The 21,117-nt window shown below is 41.9% G+C and overlaps 2 protein-coding genes across 7 annotated transcripts in view; one reads left to right on the top strand and one right to left on the bottom strand.

Annotated features, from left to right (window-relative positions):
- Positions 1 to 8,982, top strand: part of ATIC (5-aminoimidazole-4-carboxamide ribonucleotide formyltransferase/IMP cyclohydrolase) — a 67,948-nt gene extending 58,966 nt beyond the window's left edge. Inside the window, exon 16 of the mRNA XM_081332996.1 lies at positions 6,250 to 8,982. Coding sequence (XP_081189122.1) covers positions 6,250 to 6,369 — 120 coding nt within the window. The 3' untranslated portion in view covers positions 6,370 to 8,982. The remainder of the gene's footprint in view (positions 1 to 6,249) is intronic.
- A 964-nt stretch (positions 8,983 to 9,946) lies between these two features.
- The window catches only part of FN1 (fibronectin 1), a 162,893-nt gene continuing 151,722 nt past the window's right edge, over positions 9,947 to 21,117 (bottom strand). For 5 of the 6 annotated variants that reach the window (XM_081313321.1, XM_081313320.1, XM_081313319.1 and 2 more), the window contains 6 exons: positions 19,703 to 19,841; positions 17,468 to 17,632; positions 15,150 to 15,275; positions 14,196 to 14,302; positions 13,803 to 13,895; positions 9,947 to 10,827 (listed from right to left, as the gene is read on the bottom strand). In XM_081313321.1, the coding sequence (XP_081169447.1) occupies positions 10,750 to 10,827; positions 13,803 to 13,895; positions 14,196 to 14,302; positions 15,150 to 15,275; positions 17,468 to 17,632; positions 19,703 to 19,841 (708 nt within the window). In that variant the 3' untranslated portion in view covers positions 9,947 to 10,749. The remainder of the gene's footprint in view (positions 10,828 to 13,802; positions 13,896 to 14,195; positions 14,303 to 15,149; positions 15,276 to 17,467; positions 17,633 to 19,702; positions 19,842 to 21,117) is intronic. The other variant, XM_081313317.1, reaches the window with a different exon arrangement.

Consider the following 21,117-nt stretch of genomic DNA (forward strand, 5'->3'; position numbering starts at 1 on the left):
CTTTGAAAGGCATTCCGGGAGTGTGTCCTTACTTCGACAACATCCTAATAGCGGGGGAAGATGAAGAGACACTAGCAGAAAGACTACAAACAGTACTTAGCAGATTTCGTACTGCTGGGTTAAAATTAAAAAGGGAAAAATGTTCAATTGGGGTAACATCCACAGAATTCCTGGGCTACAGGATAGATGCACAGGGCATTCATCCAACAGAGTCCAAGGTGAGGGCTATTAAAAGAGCCCCTACTCCAAAAAATAAAGCAGAGCTTCAAGCCTTCTTGGGGCTCTTAAATTTTTACCATACCTTCCTTCCCCAGAAAGCTGCAAGAGCAGAACCCTTACATAGATTACTAGATAAAAATGCCCCATGGGAATGGACCACACTCCATGAAAACTGTTTCAGGAACCTAAAAGAGCTGCTATCCAGCAAATCTACCATCACCCACTATAATGAGCATAAACCAATTTGTATCGCATGCGATGCATCCCCTTATGGGGTGGGCACCGTGCTGAGCCATCTGGAGTTGGGAGGGTTACAGAACCCAATAGCATATTACTCACGGACATTAACAAAAGCAGAGATGAATTATGCCCAAATAGATAAAGAAGCGTTAGCCATTGTTGCAGGGGTTAAAAAAATTCCACGATTACCTATATGGCAGAGAATTTACGATCTTTACAGATCACAAGCCCTTGTTGGGACTTTTCACCGTGGACAAACAAACCCCCCAAAGTCTGTCCCCTAGGGTTCTGCGCTGGTCCACATTTCTATCAGCATATACGTTCAAATTACTGTACAAGCCCGGCAAAGACGTGTCATGCTGATGGGCTGAGTAGACTGCCTTTAGCAGATATTGATCCAGACCCAACCCCAGGGGGACAGATCTTGGCCATTGAAGAAGTGCCAGATTGCCCCCTGCAAGTAAAGGACATAGCTTCTGCAACAACCACAGACAGGCTCCTCAGCAGGGTACTGGGTTGGGTAACCTCTGGCTGGCAGGGCCATAGCCCAGGGCCTGAATTCCAGGCCTACTTTAATAGGAGAAATGAATTATCCACCCACCATGGATGCATCTTATGGGGAAGCCGAGTTGTCATCCCTGAAAAACACAGGCAAAGAGCCCTCTTAGCCCTGCATGAGGGACACCCAGGGGTGGTAAAAATGAAGGCCTTAGCTCGCAGCTACCTTTGGTGGCCGGGGTTGGATAAACACATAGAGGAGCATGTTGCCGGATGCCAGCCATGCCAACAATCCAGACCAGGGCCACCACACGCACCCCTACACAAGTGGGAGTCAGCCCACAAACCCTGGTCAAGGATCCACATAGACTTTGCTGGACCCTTCCAGGAGCAACTGTTCCTTATCATAGTGGACAGCTATTCCAGGTGGCTGGAGGTCATCCCAGTTAGAAGCCTGACTACAGCCAGCACAGTACAAGTGCTTAGGGGGCTCTTCGCCACGCACGGCCTCCCCAATATTATAGTTTCAGACAATGGACCTCAATTCACTTCTGCTGACTTCCAGAATTTCACCAGGGCCAACTTGATTAAACATATCACCTGGGCTCCCTTCCGGCCATCCACTAACGGCCTGGCTGAAGTCATGGTCCGGGCAACCAAGGACACCTTACGACGCATCATTGCCAGAAATTGGCACCAACGATTGGCTCAATTCCTTCTGGCCCACCACTCGACCCCTTGCACAACCACCGGCAAAAGCCCAGCTGAATTACGTTGGGGCCGCCACCTAGTCACCAGACTAGACAGGCTACATCCGGACAGAATAGCAGCTGAGACAGAATTATCAGCCCGCACCAGACAATTCGACAAAAGTCGCCCTGTAGAGGCGAAATTGAATGCAAAAGACGGAGACCCATCTTCCTGCATCTGCATTGCCGCGATGTCAAAACCAGAAATCAGCAATCTGTAGCCACTTTTGATACCACTCTCTTATTCTGCCCACAGAAGCAGAACACACAGTATGTTCAGGATACTTCTCTGACCCCAGCTTTTAATCAATACCAGTGGGAGTTACCCTTAAAGTAAATTAACAGAAATGTATCACAGACACACCCTTAAAGTAGATTTTACTTCAGGTATTGGCATAGGCAGTCTGGATGTAATTAGGATTGAAATCACTCATTTGTCATGTTTCTACCATTTTGTGGTGAAATATGCAGGATTAGGAAACACATTAAAAAAGTCTTTCCTCTGAAATTATAAAATCCAGTGGGATTTTAGGGGCAATGACATAATTGCTGCCATTACCCTTCACCAGTGCTTAGATTTTTGCTAGTACTGCAATCAGGGAAACAAAGAGGTTAATGTCTAGAATACTACTGAGGTTGAATGAAACATCTGGGTCATTGCACCTGGCTATATTACAGTGAGGGTGGTAAAAAGGACTTTCTTGGAAGCTTTATTGCATTCTCAACTAACAAATCTACAGAGCTTTTTAAAGCTACATGCAGATTAGTATTATACCTAATACTAATGTTATGTGATATGTGGAGATTTGCAAGACATGCCAAGGTAAAGTAATCCATAATTAGTAAGTGCTACCATCATTTCATAGCAGAGTGAGCGCCTGTTACTCGTCCCAGCTTCTGCCAACCTAGCAGTTCGAAAGCAGCGTTCCGTGCGCCTTTGGCGTCTAGTCATGCCGACTCATGAGGGGGGTCACACTCTTGACCTGGTGTTTCTGTCTGGACAGTGGTTGGATGATCTGGGAGGGGGTTCTCCGTCCATCACCCCTCTGTCATGGTCAGACCATTACCTCCTGAGGCTAGTTTTCCGTCATGCCATCCCCCGCCGCTGGGCGGCGGAGCCGACCAGGTGGTTCCGCCCCAGGCGCCTAATGGACCCAGATCGGTTCCAGAGGGCGCTTGGGCCTATACCTATCACCCTTACCCACAGCCCAGTCGATGCCCTGGTGGAGGCCTGGGAAACGGCAGCCACCAGGGCACTCGACTGCGTTGTACCCATGCGACCTCTGACCCGACGCAGATCCCGTTGGGCCCCATGGTTCTCTGTGGAGCTCCGGGAGATGAAGCAGCGGAGACGAGGTCTAGAGAGCGGTTGGAGATCCAGCCGATCCGAATCCGACCGATTGCAGTTAAGAACCTTTATAAGGTCTTATCTTGCGGCGATAAGGACGGCGAAGTCTAACTACTTTGCCGCCCTTATCGCGTCCGCAGATAATCGCCCGGCCGCCCTGTTTAGGGTGACTCGCTCCCTCCTTAATCAGGAGGTGAGAGAGGATCCCTTGCAGGGACGAGCCGAGGAGTTTAGTCATCATCTGGCGGACAAAATTGCTCGGATCCGGACCGGCTTGGACTCTGACTGGGCACGTTATCTGGAATGAGTTCGACCCTGTTTCCCCTGATGATGTGGACAGGATCATGGGGAGACTGAGCACCACCACCTGTTTGTTGGATCCGTGCCCCTCCTGGCTAGCTTATGCGGCTCGGGAAGGAACACGAGGCTGGTTCCATGCAGTAATAACTGCTTCCTTGAAGGAGGGTGTCTTTCCTGCCGCCTTGAAGGAGGCGGTGGTGAGACCCCTTCTCAAGAAGCCTGCTTTGGACCCGGCTGTTTTAAACAACTACCGTCCAGTCTCCAACCTTCGCTTTCTGGCGAAGGTTGTTGAGAGTGTGGTGGCGCATCAGCTCCCTCTGTTCCTGGAGGAAACTGATTATCTGGACCCGTACCAATCGGGCTTCAGGCCCGGACACAGCACGGAGACGGCATTGGTCGCACTGGTGAATGATCTCTGGAGGGCTAGGGACAGGGGTTGCTCCTCTGTCCTGGTCCTATTAGATCTCTCAGCGGCGTTCGATACCATCGACCATGGTATCTTACTGCGGCGTCTCAGGGGGCTGGGAGTGAGAGGCACCGTTTTACGGTGGTTCTCCTCCTACCTCCAGGGCCGCTCGCAGTCGGTGTTGACAGGAGGGCAGAGATCCGCCCCGAGGTCTCTCATTTGTGGAGTCCCTCAGGGGTCGGTTCTCTCGCCTCTCCTGTTCAACATCTATATGAAGCCGCTGGGCGAGATCATTCGTGGTTTTGGGGTGGGGTATCATCAGTACGCTGATGATACCCAACTTTTTCTTTCCACCCCGAACCAACCCAGTGATGCCCTCTCCGTGATGTCCCGGTGCCTGGAGGCGGTTCAGGTCTGGATGGGGAGAAACAGGCTTCGTCTCAATCCCGCCAAGACTGAGTGGCTGTGCATATCGGCATCTCGGGTTAACCAAGTTATTCCATCCTTAATGATGGGGGGTGAGGTGTTACCCCCCCGTCGATAGGGCTCGCAACTTGGGCGTCCTCCTGGATTCACGGCTCAATTTCGAAGACCATATAGGAGCCGTGACCAGGGGGGCTTTTGCCCAGGTTCGCCTGGTGCGCCAGTTGCGTCCCTATCTGGACCGAGACGCCCTACGCACAGTTACTCATGCGCTTGTGACCTCCCGTTTGGACTACTGTAACGCTCTCTACATGGGGCTGCCCTTGAAGACCACTCGGAGGCTTCAACTGGTGCAGAATGCGGCCGCGCGAGTTGTAATGGGGGTTTCCCGATACTCCCATGTAACACCTCTACTCCGTGAGCTGCATTGGCTTCCGGTTGCCCTCCGGGTGAAATTCAAGGTGCTGGTTATCACCTATAAAGCCCTACATGGCCTGGGTCCAGGATATCTGAGGGAACACCTGCTGCCGGCATCAAATGCCCTTCGCCCAGTGCGCTCCCACAGGGAGGGTCTGCTCAGGGTCCCGCCGGTAAGAGACTGCCGGCGGGTGACACCCAGGGATAGGGCCTTCTCGGTGGGAGCGCCTGCCCTCTGGAACCAGCTGCCGGTGGAGCTGAGAACTGCCCCCGACCTTCGATCATTCCGCCGGGGCCTGAAGACCTGGCTCTTCGAGCTCTCGGGCACAGACTGAGGAGGAATTTTTAATTTGGGGTTCTTTTTAACTGACTACAGGGTTAATTTAATATTTTTTAATTTGGTTCTTAATTTTTGTATTTTGGATTTTTAATTCCCTGTAAACCGCCCTGAGTCCTCAGGGAATAGGGCGGTATATAAATATAACTAAATAAATAAATAAATAAATAAATGCCGGCCACATGACCACGGAGACGTCCTCGGACAAGCGCTGGCTCTTCGGCTTTGAAACGGAGATTCGGAAACGACTAGCACGCATGTGCGGGGGAACCTTTACCTTTACCTTTACCATCATTTCACATTTAAATAGAGTGTCTGAGGCAGCCTCTTGTCTAGTTTTGTGGGAACAGTCTAAATTTTGTCAGTTGAGGGTCCAGACTGCAAATGTTGACTCTTGCCCAATAAGATAGTCATCTTGCCCAATTAAACTATCTTAGGAGGGGGTTGAATGCTTCATTGTATAAAGAGGTAGTTCTTGCCCATAAAGAAGCAATGCTTTGACTACTCTTTTCAGGAAGTTGCTTATTCTGGGCCAGAAAGGCAAATATCTCTTTCTGGGTAAAGGAATCCAGAGGAGGGTGGTGATCCAACTGAAAATGTTCTTAGCAATGACTGTGTTTCATCTGGGTTATGTGAATAAAATGGCCTTGATTTGGCTGACTTTTACAGGAGAGAAACAGTGTTTCTCGTTTGGTTTTCCTCTGGCTTTTGAATCAATTGACAGAAGTCCTTCATCAGCTGTATGAATTGGGGGTAGTTTATGTAATATTTGTGCTTTTAATAGTATTCCCAAGATTTGTACTAAGCGACTGCATTGGTCCTCTGGAGTCTTCCTATGGCATGCCCCAAGATGCTGTCTTTCTTTGATAGTACTCAATGTTTATATGAAACTACTGGGTGAAATCAATAGGGGATATGGGCTGAAATGTAATTGGTATACTGATCCTACATCCCTGTTTCTCTGTATTGTCTGAAGGGGGAGAGAAGTATATCACCTAACTGGGCTCTTTGAGTGCAGTACAAGTAGTCCTTGATTTGCAAGTTTGGTTAGTGAACGTTTGAAGTTATAATGGCACTGAAAAAGTGACTGATGAGATTTTTTTACACTTAACAACCATTGCATCTTCACCTTGGTTATGTAATCAAAATCCAGACACTTGGCAACTGACTCATATTTTTGATGGTTGCAGTGACTCTTATGTGATCACCTTTTGCAACCTTCTGACAAAGTCAGTGGGGAAGCCAGTAACAACCATGTTACTAACTTAACAATTGAAGTGATTCATTAAACATTTGTGTCTTTCTTTCTCAGAGTGGAGTCCAGTTCATTGTTTCCCCGTCTGGTTCTGCTGCTGACCAAGTTGTGATTGAAGCCTGTGATGAACTGGGAATAACTCTTATTCATACCAACCTTCGCCTATTTCACCACTAATATTTAAAAATCAGTATTTCAGAGCATATTCTTTACACAATCTGCTAAATTCTATATATAACGTTGAGAGTACTAAAGTAAGATAAAAAGTTATGAAAATTTCTTGAAAAATAAAAACGCAAAACTTATCAATAGTAAATCTGAATTCTTTTAAGAACTTAGCATGGATGTGATTTCCATCAACACATAAAATCAATCACTTACTGCTTTTATCATTCTCAGCTAAGAATTGTACATAGTGGAAATTTGTTCTTTTAAATTAGTGAACCTGACTGAGATGTTCATTTACAGTAGAATGGCAGTTTCTCCTGAAATTGATTCCACGTGGATAGAAATATGGTGATTTCTGGATGGAACAATTGTGCAGGGAAGCATCATAAGAAATGGGAAAAGAGGATGTTGACATCACTTTATTATTTGTAGATGTATCCATCTCATCTGAAATTGATGCCAAGTCAACACTGACCTGAAGGCAAGCGCACACACAAACACAAAAATGACCTCTCATTAATCAAAGCTGTATGATGGCAGCCTTTTCACATTTGTGTCAGCATACAAAGTTACATTACTTTTAGTTCTTCCCTTCCTGCAATCCCATATTTGGGATTGCAGACGTGTGTGTGTGTGTGTGTGTGTGTGTGTGTGTGTGTTTGTGTGTGTGTATTAGTTGTCCTGGAACTCTAAAATCGTGAGACAATAAAGGGCTACAAGTTGAATGTGAATGATACCAATTGTTAAATTAATACAAGTGATAGAAGTATCTTTTGTCTTTTTGGGAATGTGATAGTGATAGTTCTTGGAAAAAGGATTATTTGTATGTTGTATTAATTTTTTTGTCTTGCTTTTATAATCTCCATTGTGCTTTCTTGTCCTTTGATAACTTAAAACAATGTTTTAATAAATGTTTTAATGGATAGCTGACACTTTGGAAGATCCAGAAGCACCTTGACAAATCTGAATACTGGGCCTTAAGTAATAAGATGCAGTTCAATAGTAAAAACATGTTTCTGCACTTAGGCAGGAAAAACCAAATGCACAAGTACAGAATAGGTGGTACCTGGTTCATTAGTAGTTGTGAAGGATTTATGTCCTACTGGACCACCACATAGTGGACCACCACGTATGAGCCAGCAGTGTGCTGCAACTTGCTCAAAAGTCAGTGCAGTCCCAAACTGCATCATCAAGATCACAAGTACTGGTTTATATTACATTAATGAGGGCACACTTGGAATACTGCATCCACTTCACTACAATAGAAAAAAGATGTTGATATTCTGGAAAGTGTGCAGAAAAGAGCAACAAAGATGATAAAGGATCTGGATCCTAAATCATACGATGAACGGTTGAAGGAGCTAGGTATGTATACCTAGCTATCAAAGAGAAGGATTGGGGGGATATAATTGTTTTCCAGTACTTGAGAGGCTATCACAAATAGGAGGGTTGGGGGTGTTTTTCTGCTAAGAGGACAGGACAACTTCACTGCATCAAAGGGATGGACAGGGCCATATACTGTCAAATCTTGGGTGAGAACCTCCTTCCCTCAGCCAGGGTCATGGGTGGGTATTCCAGCATGGCAATGACCCAAAACATGCGGCCAAGGCAACAAATGAGTGGCTCAAGAAGAAGCACATTAAGGTCCTGGAGTGGTCTAGTCAGTCTCCAGACCTTAATCCCATAGAAAGATCTGTGGAGGGAGCTGCCTCGAGAGGATCTGCAAAGAGGAATGGGATAAAATCCCTCCTGAGGTGTGTGCAAACCTGGTGGCCAACTGCAAGAAACATCTGACCTCTGATATTGGCAACAAGGGTTTTGCCACCAAGTCTTAAGTCATGTTTTGTGAAGGGATCAAATATTTATTTCACTCATTAAAATGCAGATCAATTTATAACTTTTGAAAAAAAATGGATTTTTTTGTTATTGTCTTTGTTAAAATAAGCCTACCATTAAAATTATAGACTGATCATTTCTTTGTCAGTGGGCTAAAGTACAAAATCGGGAATCAAATGATTTTTTCCCTCACTGTAAGTCACTGGCTTTGTAACTTTGAACAGTTACTAAACAACATTGTAAGCTGATGTCTACCTGCAGTCCTCTCCTGTTGTAGGAAATGAGTAGACTGAGCTTGAGGGCGGGGTCAAATGTCATGAGTCTTGAGTCCCTCCATGCCCACAAGAGAGCTAAGTCCACCCACCTTGAACTTCATTGACTCACTGCCAATTTGCTTTGACCGTTAGTAGTTCAGATTCTTGTAGAGCTTAAGCTTACAATAAACCTTTATGTTCATTTGAGCTGCCTGATTTTCCTTATTTCTCATGCTTGATACCTGTATAGACCAGTCAAGTACAACTATGTATGTTAATTGGGTAGGATATATGTACATGAGTCACAAGATCTGAAGTCTGTACAGTCCTTTCCGTTAATAAAACCCTGTAGCTTGACCTGCTGATGGTGAGTCAAAATGTTTGACTCCCTCACACAGAAATGGGAAAAGATACTTGAAACATAATGGCCTAAGCAACTTCTTCAATTTGATATATTGCTCCCAATAGATATTTGTTGTACCAAGGTGCTTTGGACTGAGCATTCACATGTACACTGCTCCTGTTAAGGCCTCTCTTAAAGAGACCTGTGTCTTTGCCTTCATAACTGCACAGTAAGCTCAAGCTCTTGAAGGCTGCTCACAACCAAGGAAGAAAGGGTCATAGTCACAATCACATCTAGTGCAAGGGAAAGGGTTAGTTTACAGAATCTTGGGACCTGGATTGTCAAGGTTGAATCGCTAAGATGCCTACTAACATCTATCATTACTCAACTTGCCACAGAAATGGGGAAGGGAGGAAACAGGACTCTTAAGAAGCCATCAACTGATCGTGAGAGCCTACAAGAATGTTATGGTCACTAACCCAGGTGTCTGGTGGAGAAGTGGACCTTTCTAATAACAAACCAAAGATATATGATTGGGCAATGTGAACACCCAGTAGATGGGGGTTAAGGGAAGCTAATGTTAACTAGGCAATTTTTTGTGCAGGAAAACCAGAGCTGGTTTTGCTTCTTCAGAGATATGTACTCAATAAAGTTTTATCTTTTATGGCACTTCAAGGCCTTGAAGATTCCTTCATTTTAAGTTTGTTAATCGGACAGTTGACATGGTTATGCATACTTTATCTCCCATTTATACGTGAATATGATAACCCTATCGGACTATGATCCCTGAAGCCTAATAATTCCTAATAATTTACTTGCAGAAATTTACTCTCATTCTGGTTCCTATGTTGATGGACCAAAATGTGAATATTTAAAAAGACGGTTAAAACTTCCACTCAGGTAGAACGTTCTCTAGGCAATAATGGGGAAATAATCTACTATCAATCTAATTTCCTTCAGAGCTTTATTTTGAGAAAAAAATTAGGGAATTAAAGAATTTAGCAAACTTTCTATGGCTAACTATAGTATCTAATATCGGTTCTATTCTGTTTCTGTATGCTGGTAAAAATAACTGGTGTCAGAAGTGATTTAAGATTGTTGAGCTCAGAGTAATTAGAAAAATTCAGACAACAATTCTAAGAAACAGTTTGGTGAAACCTTTTATTAAAAGAATTGTCTCTCACAGCAGAAAGCTTTGGCACTTACAGTATAAAAATCACTGACCATAATTATACCAATTTTTTCTGTCAATGATATACTAAATGTCTTTAATGTATTTTCTTGTAGAAAAATATAAAGACATTTAGAGATGGAGGGGGGAGGTATAAAAGGAAATTGGTGTTGATAAATAACAGTACAAGATACTATATACCGCTAGGGCAAAAATTAGGATCATTTATAAAGATTAAGGCTGTGAATATTATAAATATCACAGTAATAGGATATGCAGTTCCTATTGAAGTCTGCATGGTTAGCAGAACATATTTCTTTTGGATTTTCATTTGAATTTTCATTTTCTCCAACTTTTATGAGCTTTGGGGTGTTTATGAATTGCTGAGCATTTATTATTAGCAATAGTTGCTTTAAGGAAAATATGGAACAACACTGAAAGTCTTTGAGTTAAGAATGGACAGCATATCTGCTTCCTTGCTGAAAAGATGTGAAATGCACCAGGATGTTCTCCTTTGGACAAGCTGTGAATTGAGCAAAAGTGAAGTGTAGCTGTTTTAAGGCTATCAGGCCTGGGATAGGAAAATCCAGATGACCACCAGAGGGCAGAAAAGAATCTAAAGTGTTTTGTATCTCTTGTGTGGTCATCTAGATTTTTTGAAGCTCAAATATGATAGCTGAATGCTTTCATTAACACAAGATAAGATAGATCTGCTTTCTCCTAGTAGTATTTATAGTATAATGTTGGCTGTAACCTCTTCTTGCTTGATGTTAAAATCTTGATAATTAATCTCCACGTCGGTTCTGTGCATCTGAGTGTGGATGTAAGGGATAGAAGCATTCAATTGGACAATGGATATTCTGCTGGAGGAAACATGGATAAATATAATTAGCAGTCATAATGTTAAAAGGCAACAAGTATCTTACTGAACATGTAGACAATCTGAACATTTATAATGTAGGCCAGAGCTTTCTGGCTTCGCAACCCGGAAGGAAAGGGAGGAGCAGGGAAATGTGTGTGTGTGCAGCCCGTAAGTGCATACGCAAATGGACATGTGCATGGTGGTGGCATAGCATGTGCATGTAGGTTGTGTGCACCCACATGCATACGCAAATGGGCCGCTGGCACCTGCGCAAATGGGCTGCTGGAGCCCACACATTCACAAACAGGCCATTGGCACCAGCATGCATGCATAAACGGGCCACTGGCACCCATGTGGATGCGCAAACGGGCTGCCAGCACCAGTGACACTGGTGGTAGTTTTAGCGCCCCTGCACATGTGCAAGTGGGGGGCCTCGCCAGCTATTCCTGTAGGCTCTTCATGAAAAATCTTAAAATAACCATTCCATTTCAGAAAAAAAATTCAGTGCCTCACCATCTGCAGCAACCTGAGATTAGATCAAAATACATGTGACACTATAGGATGCAAATTCCACCCTTCTGTACTTAGATCCTGATGTTTGACCCAAATACATAATCACATACTTTGCTTTTTAAATGCACTTTTGACACCTGTGGTAATGTAATTGATGCTTACATTACATAGAAAAGTGCTTTGCATAAAGTGTTTTATATTTTGTATAATAATAATAATAATAATAATAATAATAATAATAATAATAATAAGAAGAAGAAGAAGAAGAAGAAGAAGAAGAAGAAGAAGAAGAAGAAGAAGAAGAAGAAGAAGAAGAAGAAGAAGAAGAAGAAGAAGAAGAAGAAGAAGAAGAAGAAGAAGTAACGGACCTTGGAGGTCATCTAGTCCAACCCCCTGCTCAGGCAGGAAACCCTATACCATTTCAGGCAAATGGCTGTCCAGTCTCCTCTTAAAAACTTCCAGTGTTGGAGCATTCACCACTTCTGGAGGCAGTTTGTTCCACTGGCTAATTGTTCTAACTGTCAGGAAGTTTCTCCTTAGTTCTAGATTGCTTCTCTCCTTGACTAGTTTCCATCCATTGTTTCTTGTCCTGCTTTCAGGTGCTTTGGAGAATAGCTTGACTCCCTCTTCTTTGTGGCAGCCCCTGAGATACTGGAACACTGCTATCATGTCGCCCCTCACCCTTCTCTTTGTTAAATTACACATACCCAATTCCAGCAACCGTTCCTTATATGTTTTAGCCTCCAGTCCCCCAGTCATCTTTGTTGCCCTTCTCTGTACTCTTTCTAGAGTCTCGACATCTTTTTTACATTGTGGTGACCAAAACTGGATGCAGTATTCCAGGTGTGGCCTTACCAAGGCATTGTAAAGTGGTATTAGTACTTCACGTGATCTTGATTCTATCCCTCTGTTAATGCAGCCTAGCACTGTGTTGGCTTTTTGGCAGCTGCAGCACACTGCTGGCTCATATTGAAGTGACTGTCTACTAGGACTCCGAGATCCCTCTCACAGTTACTGCTATTGAGCAAGGTACCACCTATACTATACCTGTGCATTTGATTTTTCCTGCCTAAGCGTAGAACCTTACTTTTTTCACCATTGAATTTCATTTTGTTAGATAGCGCCCAGTGTTCGAGTCTGTCCAGATCCTCCTGTATTTTAAGCCTATCTTCTGGAGTATTGGCTATTCCTGCCAGCTTGGTGTCGTCTGCAAATTTGATGAGTTCCACATCTATCCCCTCATTCAAATCATTGATGAAGATGTTGAAGAGCACTGGGCCCAGAACAGAGCCCTGGGGCACCCCACTACACACTTCCTTCCATGTAGATGCAGTTCCATTGAGGAACACAGGCTGAGTATGGCCTGTCAGCCAGCTATGAATCCATCTGGTGGTGATGCTATCTAACCCACATTTTTCAATCTTATCTGTGATTTGATAAAGTAGATTGTGATCTACTTTATCAAATGCCTTACTGAAGTCCAAGTAAATTATATCTACAGCATTCCTCTGGTCCACTAATTTTGTCACTTGGTCAAAGAATGTGATAAGATTTGTCTGGCATGATCTGTTTTTGACAAACCCATGTTGACTTTTAGTGATGACTTTGTTTGCATCGCTGATTTGTTGTTTGATTATCTTTTCCAGAATCTTCCCAGGTATTGAGGTCAGGCTGATAGGTCTGTAGTTTCCTGGATCTATTTTTTCTCTTTCCCTTTTCTAGTTTATATTACTATAATTCTATCATGTAAAATGCAAATAGATCCATATAATTTACCAAATAAACTGAAATTATTTGAAATCTAACATAGCTATTTTTTCCCTAATATTTTCCCACAAATGCAGGGTCCACTTTTTTTTTATAAGTGTTGATCCACTGGTTGGGACAGGAGTTGATTTACTACCTATGACTTGCCCAAAGTCACCCAGCTGGTTTTCATTTTTAAGGCAGGACTAGAACTCACAGTCTCCTTGTTTCCAACCTGGTTCCTTAAACACTAGACCAAACTGCTTTTAGTTGAATTCTAATACAACCAACTTTCAAGTATCAGTCTCCTCCTTCAAATAAAAAATCTTGAAATCCTAAATATAGTGGAAATCTATGACAGACAAAGGCTGCCAGATTATAAAACAGAGTTTACTTACTAATATGTACTTCCTATAAATCATGTTAGGAAGCTGTGAAATTTGCTTTAGAATGGTTAGTATATATGCTCTAGTATTTTGGCCAATGGATAAGGCAAAGGGACTCTGAGCACCAAAGACAGTTTCATATTTATTCTTATTTACTCCCATTTCACAGAAGGCAAATGGGTGAAATTGTGAGAAACACACAGTAATATTCACCCATCATCCAAGGACAAAATATGCACATAGTTCCTGTGCAATCAATTAGTGGAAAAATATTCTATTCTTAGTATTGATTAAAATTTAAGAGCCACATAGATAGCAAATGTTTACTTACGGTGTTTGTGCTTTGTTGCTCTCTCTGTAAATAGGTTTGACTAGGTGAACCTTCAGATGCACCAGGTCTATGGCAATTGTCACAACGCCAGCCCTGTACAAATTTACAAAAAACCAAAACCTGAATGTTCTTGAGGGTATTTTCAAATGTTGTTAGACTTCACCTCCTTCTTGAACTGGGTCTTTGGGCTGGGGGTCTTAGTAGTTAGAGTCCAAAAGCATTTGAAGAACAGAAAGAAACCTGCTTCCATGTACAGATTTAAATAAGGTGGCTATACAATGGATTATGGAAATAATATAATATCAACAACTCCAAGATAAGCATTTTAGCAGGTTTAATTTAAACTTTACACACACACACACACACACACACACACACACTGGAAATACCTACCTGTTGTCCTCCGTAGCAAGTACATGAGCAGATGGCCCCAAGATATTCTTTCTGCCACTGCTCTCCTACATGATACATCTTGCCATCATCATAACAAGTTGCTTCATCTGCAATCAATAAATCTTTCAAAAATTGGAGAACTACTAATGTTTTGTTAACTGATGCATGCATTGTCATTATCTCATCATCCTAAAACACTGCCAAACTATTCTTAAATAATTAACTATAGTTTTCTAGTATGAGCACATTTTTGCAGATTCTTTCCCCATGATTATCTATGAAGAAAAAATTTCACTGAGTTGAAAATAATTACAGAAATCATTGTATCCACCCCCTGCTCAGTTTGAAAATATCTAGCAAAGAACTCATCACTTCATGTGGAAGCCTATTCTATTGGCTGACAGTTCACACAGTTCCTTTTGGTGTCTATCCTCAACCTCCTCCCTTGTTGCTTGAACCCATTGGTGCTGGTCCTGCCCTTTAGAGCAAGAAAGAAGTTCCCTCCCTCTTAGATGGAAAAGAAAAACCAATTCCAGAACTCTTCAAGTTTGTCAATAGTGTCCAGTCTGGTACTCCAAATCCATATGTAAATCTTAAAATCCTCCAATCCTAATTACATCTACCTTTCTGGAAGGGCCCTGGTCCACAATCCACAGGCCAAGTGACAGCCTTTAGTCTGTCATAAAAAAAATTGGGAATCTGCATTCCACAAAAACGTTGGACTCCTGCTGCAATTCAAGGGTGAAGGAACTGTAGCTCCATAATGGCTGGGAGGATAGTTGTAGGGACTCTACAAGTGTATCAGGGCATGAACTGCTGACTGTTTGTTCTTCTATTACAGTAGGAATTGTATCCTAACTTTTTATATTTAACTATTTGAATTCTGAAAAATAATCTATATATTTCTATTTAATACAGCATAAGTTAGAGACACTATTCATGAAAAATACATACGAGGGTCACACTTGAATTCTCCTTTTCCATTTCCAAGGCAAGTGCAGCTCATCACCTGGCCATTCTCTCCATGCCTATCCCACTTCTCACCGATTTTATAGTTCATCCCATTGTCATGACACCACTCTGAATGAACCAAAGTAATAAGTGGAAGTTGAATCATCTGCAAGTGCAGCATCTTTTAATACAAGTTGATTATTGTACTGCCTGTCCCCTGAAATTGGTTTACTGATGATAGGAAACTACACAGAGCAACATCTTAGTTGAAAAAGCAAGAGCTCTGCTCCAGGGCCATTGAAATGAAATGACAACTTAATCATGGTTGGACATCTTAAGAAAGCTTGGCTGCACATCCTGACTGGCTCAAGGTTGACTCAGCCTTCCATCCTTCCAAGGTCGGTAAAATGAGGACCCAGATTATTGAGGGCAATTTGTTGACTCTATAAGCCGCTTAGAGAGCAAGCTGTAAAGCACTATGAAGTGGGATATAAATCTATACACTATTGCTATTTATTATCAACAACAATCCTTCCCAAGTAAATTTCAGACAATATTTCCTACCATTGCAAATGTGAATTCTTGCTTTAAGTTCAAACCAACTTAGTAATGGTGTTGAAGGACCCTGATTCAATTACCAGTGTCTTTGAATGCACAATGCCTAGAAACTCCCTGTTTGAGCCCCAGAACAGCTCCTTCCAGTGAGATCAGTGACTCACTGTGGATAAGAGTCCCACTATGACCTCTACTCAAATGTATAGCAATTTACATGTCCACATTCCAGGGTCAGCCAAACTTTCTTACTAAAAGTTCATCTCAATACCTGATTTACTATTGTAATATAAAATACATCATACATCATACACAATTCAGGATTACTGTTTACTGTTGTTGTCTTAGCAAGCTTTTTGACTCCACAGGGTTGGAAATCCAGGGGAATAACTGCTCAGAGGAATCCATAGTATGGTTGAATCAATCAATTAAGGTGTTCTGTTCCAGCCTACGACCGGCCCTGTTTGTATGTCAGGAACAGCCCCTTTTTCCTTTTAACAATCAATAGGCTGGAAAAAACCCAACCCAATTTTTTTTACAGTTCCAAATAATAAAGTCTTTCAAACAAAAAAGCAACAGAATATTTTCTTCCAAAATATACATGATTCAAAACATCCAACAAGTCAAACAGATTAGAAAAACAGACCAGGATTCTCTTTGAATGTCTCCAAACGGTTGCCTTCAGCAACCAGCACCACCCACACCTTCCCCTTTTATTATTAGTCCCAAGGCGTGGCTTCTCAATGTCTTCTCCTCTTTTCACTGAGTTGCCTCACTGATTTTCTCTGCTCTACTCTGCTGGATTGCCTTCTGCTTTTAGCATCTCTGAACAGATTCAGCTGTGACTCCTCTGAGTCCGACACCTCCTCCTCACACAGCTGAGCCTCATGAGGAATACAACTGGAGGGGCCAGGCTGAGAGTCCTGCAGTGCATCAGAGCCTCCCTCTGACACAGAAGGCTCTCCAAACCCCTCCTCCTCCTATTCCTCAGACTCAGCTGCTGGGAGCACAGGCTGACACTGAATCACAACATAAGGTTCCAAGTTGGATTCTAATAATGTCTGCAAATGCTTACAATGTGCATTGTGTGATTGTCTGGATATAGTGATAGGGCCCTATGCTGACACTAAATCATAATTAGGCAAAGGTAATTTTCTGGCTAGGACCATAGTACCCTCAAGAGCAGCAACATAATCTGAGAGTTCTGATAAAATTATAATGTTGGTGGAATTTCATGTGACAGACATGAACAGGTTGGTTGAGTAACAGGACAATGACTGGCTCAAAATTCCCCCAGTGAATGACTACAAGCTTGACTCATTTTCCTTACACCTTTAAAAAGACATAATCCTGACTCTCAGCATGCAAGTTGCACCATGTTTGTACAATGTCTTCGTAAGAATAATCGGAGCTTTATTTACCATATTTTTGATTAACTTCTACATGCCAACCAAGAACTATGCTTTCAAAATAACTTGTCAATTGCCAGTAATAGTGTCACTAATAAAAAAATATGTAGGAATACAAATGCGTAACAAAGTAATTTCAAGTTAGATGACAAAGTAGACTACAAAAAAGGGAACTTATAAACAAAGTATGGGCATTATTTTGGTGTAGAAAGATTATTTAAATTAATTCTTAGAGTTCAGTATGTCTTAACTTAGCTTACTGCTAAGCTTGTAAGCCGCCCTGAGTCTTCGGAGAAGGGCGGGATATAAATGGAATTAAAAAAAAATATTAGAAAAAGAGATGCACAACAAGGTACTCACTTGAAGAATCACATCTGAAATGTCCACTATCAAGGCCTAAACACTGGCACCACAATTTGAATCCCGTTTCAGACATCCTTTCCCATTCATCCCCAATGGAATAGAAAGAACCAGTGAAGGTATCATAACACGCATCATCAGTAGGTGGGCTTAATCTTTCAGAAACTGGAAAGCAAAGTAAATAAACATTGTTACATTGTAAGTTCTTCCTTCCTTATATTCTGCAGATAATGGTGAAACCTCTCTACACTCCTTACAACAGATGCCTCATCATAATTACATGCCGTGGAATTCTCACTCAGATTCCCTTGTTATTTCCAAAATAAATCAGTACTTCCCACTGTGAGAGGCAGCATATTTAAGAACTGAAGTGCACATTCAAGGATTAGGCTCAGACTATAACCCAGAAAGGGGAACTGAACTTGCCAAAGGACTAGCTGTTTCCTTCAAATGGTCTAGCAAGCCAGCTCTTAGTAGCTCAACTTCCTCATCTTTGCACAATCTCATCTCTGTACAGAGGGGAAAAAGAGAGATCATCAATCTGCATTTCAGAAAAAAATGCTTTCTTCTGTGGAGGGACATGGAAAAGGGAGAATGTTGAGACCTGCTCTAAAATCCATTATTCTTGCTTGTATCCAAGGCTCTCCAATGGAGACATCCTTTCTTAACTGATTGTAAATGCTCCTACTGTATGCAGTTATGTTCTCATGTTGAACTCTGTGTCTCATATGTAAAGTTTCTATGACCCTTGCAACTCCTAAGGCTTTTCACTCCTTGAAGAGAATCCCTGGAAAGATTTCAAGTTCCACATGCCAAGGCTACAGGGAAGAAAAACACCCACATTCAGTGGCAGAGAAACTCGTGTACATGCAAAATGTTCTAACCTTCTAGAGAAAACTCCCAGAAGACATTTTGGGAAGCTGCTGCTACCCAGGGCAAATGCTGAGGAGCATTTAGTGTTATAGGAAGAATTTAGACTGTGAATGTCTGCCTTTTTTAGATACTCAGACCAACTATGAAGAGGTTGTAGTGTCCATATTATTTCAGATTGGGGGTGCGGATTCTTCTTATCATTAAGACTTTTCCCTTTAAATACATTTTTCTTAATGAGTTTTTTTTAACAGAGAAAAGCTTTTAGTTGTGCGGGCACTCCCATCTGCAAATGAAACAGCAACCCCATATATTGGGAGGTAGTCAGGGGAAAATAAAGTATTCTAAACAGGTTATTTTAACTAGCCTACTAGCCTACATAAGAACTGAAAAGCTATGGTAGTTAGGATCCTGGACTAAGAATAATAAGCATTCCCCCCTCAGAAAAAATTCCCTTCATGGGGCTGTTGTATAGGTAAACGAGACTATGTGTATCTATAAGACTCTCTAAAGGATGTGTGTGCTCTCTAAAGCAGGGTTTCCCTACCACCACTACCACCCCGGTCCATGGACTGGTACTGGGCTGCAGCATGCCAGCAACCAGGCCACACAAACAAGCAAACTCCCATCTGCGTGTTGCAGGCAGCACACAAAACCACGCCCCCTCCAGTCCACAGAAAAACCTCTCTCCATGTAACCGGTCCCTAATGCCCAAATGGTTGGGAAACTCTGCTTTAAAGGACTAGGAAGATAACACGAAATCAGTGCAATCATTAACTAGTAAAAGATAAAAAAGGAGTTCCTGTAGGTTTTACTCCATTAATCATAGCTGACTTTAGGGGGCAGTGCACATCTCTGTCTCTAGGCCACTCTGCCAGAAGTTTCCATGGTCATGTGGCCAGCATGACATCATGCCGCAGCACGGAATGTGTGGCAAAACATGGAGTGTTGTTGCCTTCCCACCAAAGTGATACCTGTTTATCTATTTGCAGTGCTTTTTTTGTAAAAGAAAAAGGTGCCGGAACTCACACATGTCATACAACCGGCCTTGCCTACCCTACAAGGTTCCATCCAAAAAAGGTGCCGGAACTCCATTTTGAGTGTTCTATGAGAAAAAAAGCCCTGTCTATTTGCATTTACATGTTTTTGAACTGCTAGATTGGCAGGAGCTGGGGCAAGTGATAAGAGCTCACTTTGTCACATGGTGGTAGAACTTGAACCACCAGAGTTGACCTTCTCCAGCATATTTTAAACCACTGAACCACCACACCTCTCCATCAACTAGTAAACAAATAAAAAAATGCCAATGATTGTGAAATAAAATTAGCATAAACATAAAAGTAGAATCTTCTCATTTCCACTCACCATTATTGCCCACTGTGACCATCTCTTCAAGAACTCTGTGTCTTCTCTGATTTTTAACTGCTTCTACTATGATGTTGTAGGTTGCCCCTCTAGTAAGACCCGTAAGTGTAGCACTAGAATATACACCAGGAACTTTGATCTGTGGTTTGAGAAAATTTTGTTTAAAACACAGTTTTTAAAACTTTCTTGCTTTCTAGTAATATAGGAAACTGATTCTTATTTTTTTTCAGGCAGTGAGCCATTTAGAAAAAAAAAAACACCAGGAGGAAGGATTTGCATTATAACCTTAACCTAACTTTCATATTATCTTCAGTGTGAGGAATACTCTGTTTCCCTTCCTCTGTGTGCCTTTTTAGACAACAGAAATCTACCCTGGAATCTAACATTAGCCTTTTTTATTCACAACTTTTGTTAATTTCAGTACAATTTTCTTCAGTGTAAAGATGTTTTGATTGGCAGCTCATTGCTTTGCACTTAAATGTGCTTACTCAGATACAAACTCTACTGAGGTGGCAGCACTCAGCAGACTTTAGCTGAATTCAGAAGGGCAGTCCTAATTAAATATACAGATAGGAGAGTATCAGGTGATCCATATCTCCAGATTAAACTGGGAAATTGAACAAACTTTAGAAGAAGCTACTTTGACATTTTTTGCCAAGAAAATTACATAGCCCTGTTTAAGAAGTCATTCTTAAGCAAATTTTGCTCTTATCAGCTATTTTACTATTTAAAGCATACTCTCTCTAATATTAGTAATTATTTTCCATTTATGTTCAATTAACTGGCTCACTTTTTCCATTGCAATGATTTTTTTCAGCATAGACCCTTCTTCGTGTTACACTTTAATCTTTTAATCCAGTTATTGTTAGGCAGCATGGTAACAGAACAAGTTCTACTATTTACAGGACAGATATACAACAGGAATCCCAAGTACAAAGGCCCTACAGGTAGCCCCTGGAGCTTCTGCAAAAGTGGTCACCAAATTGTAATTTTCACTGTCTCGGCAGTGAAGACAATAAAATAGATGGGGAATAATTCTCTTACCTATTTTCATTTATCTTTAATGTTGATCCTATCTACCTCTTGGTAATTATGTCTGATTTGGAATCTCCAATCTTTCACTTAACATTCAGCCATTGGCACAAAAAAGGTTATACAGCACTGCTTTAGAGCTTACTTAAGTAAGCTGTATTCACAGAACATACTTAACCAGAATACTTCTCCATTTACTGTCTAGTGTTCATCATCTTGATCAGGGTCTTTTTTCTGACTTAGGCTGTTGTACAAACCCATCTTATTGGGTTAATTTAGATTCACTTTATTGTGTAAAATGAGAAAATAAGTAAATTCAATAGCTTATTAGTAAGCATGTGGTATGAATGCAGCAATCAACCCCCTTGTTTTTGATGTACACC

Source organism: Vipera berus (genome assembly GCF_964194415.1).
Source record: "Vipera berus genome assembly, chromosome: 1".
Lineage (NCBI taxonomy): Eukaryota > Metazoa > Chordata > Lepidosauria > Squamata > Viperidae > Vipera > Vipera berus.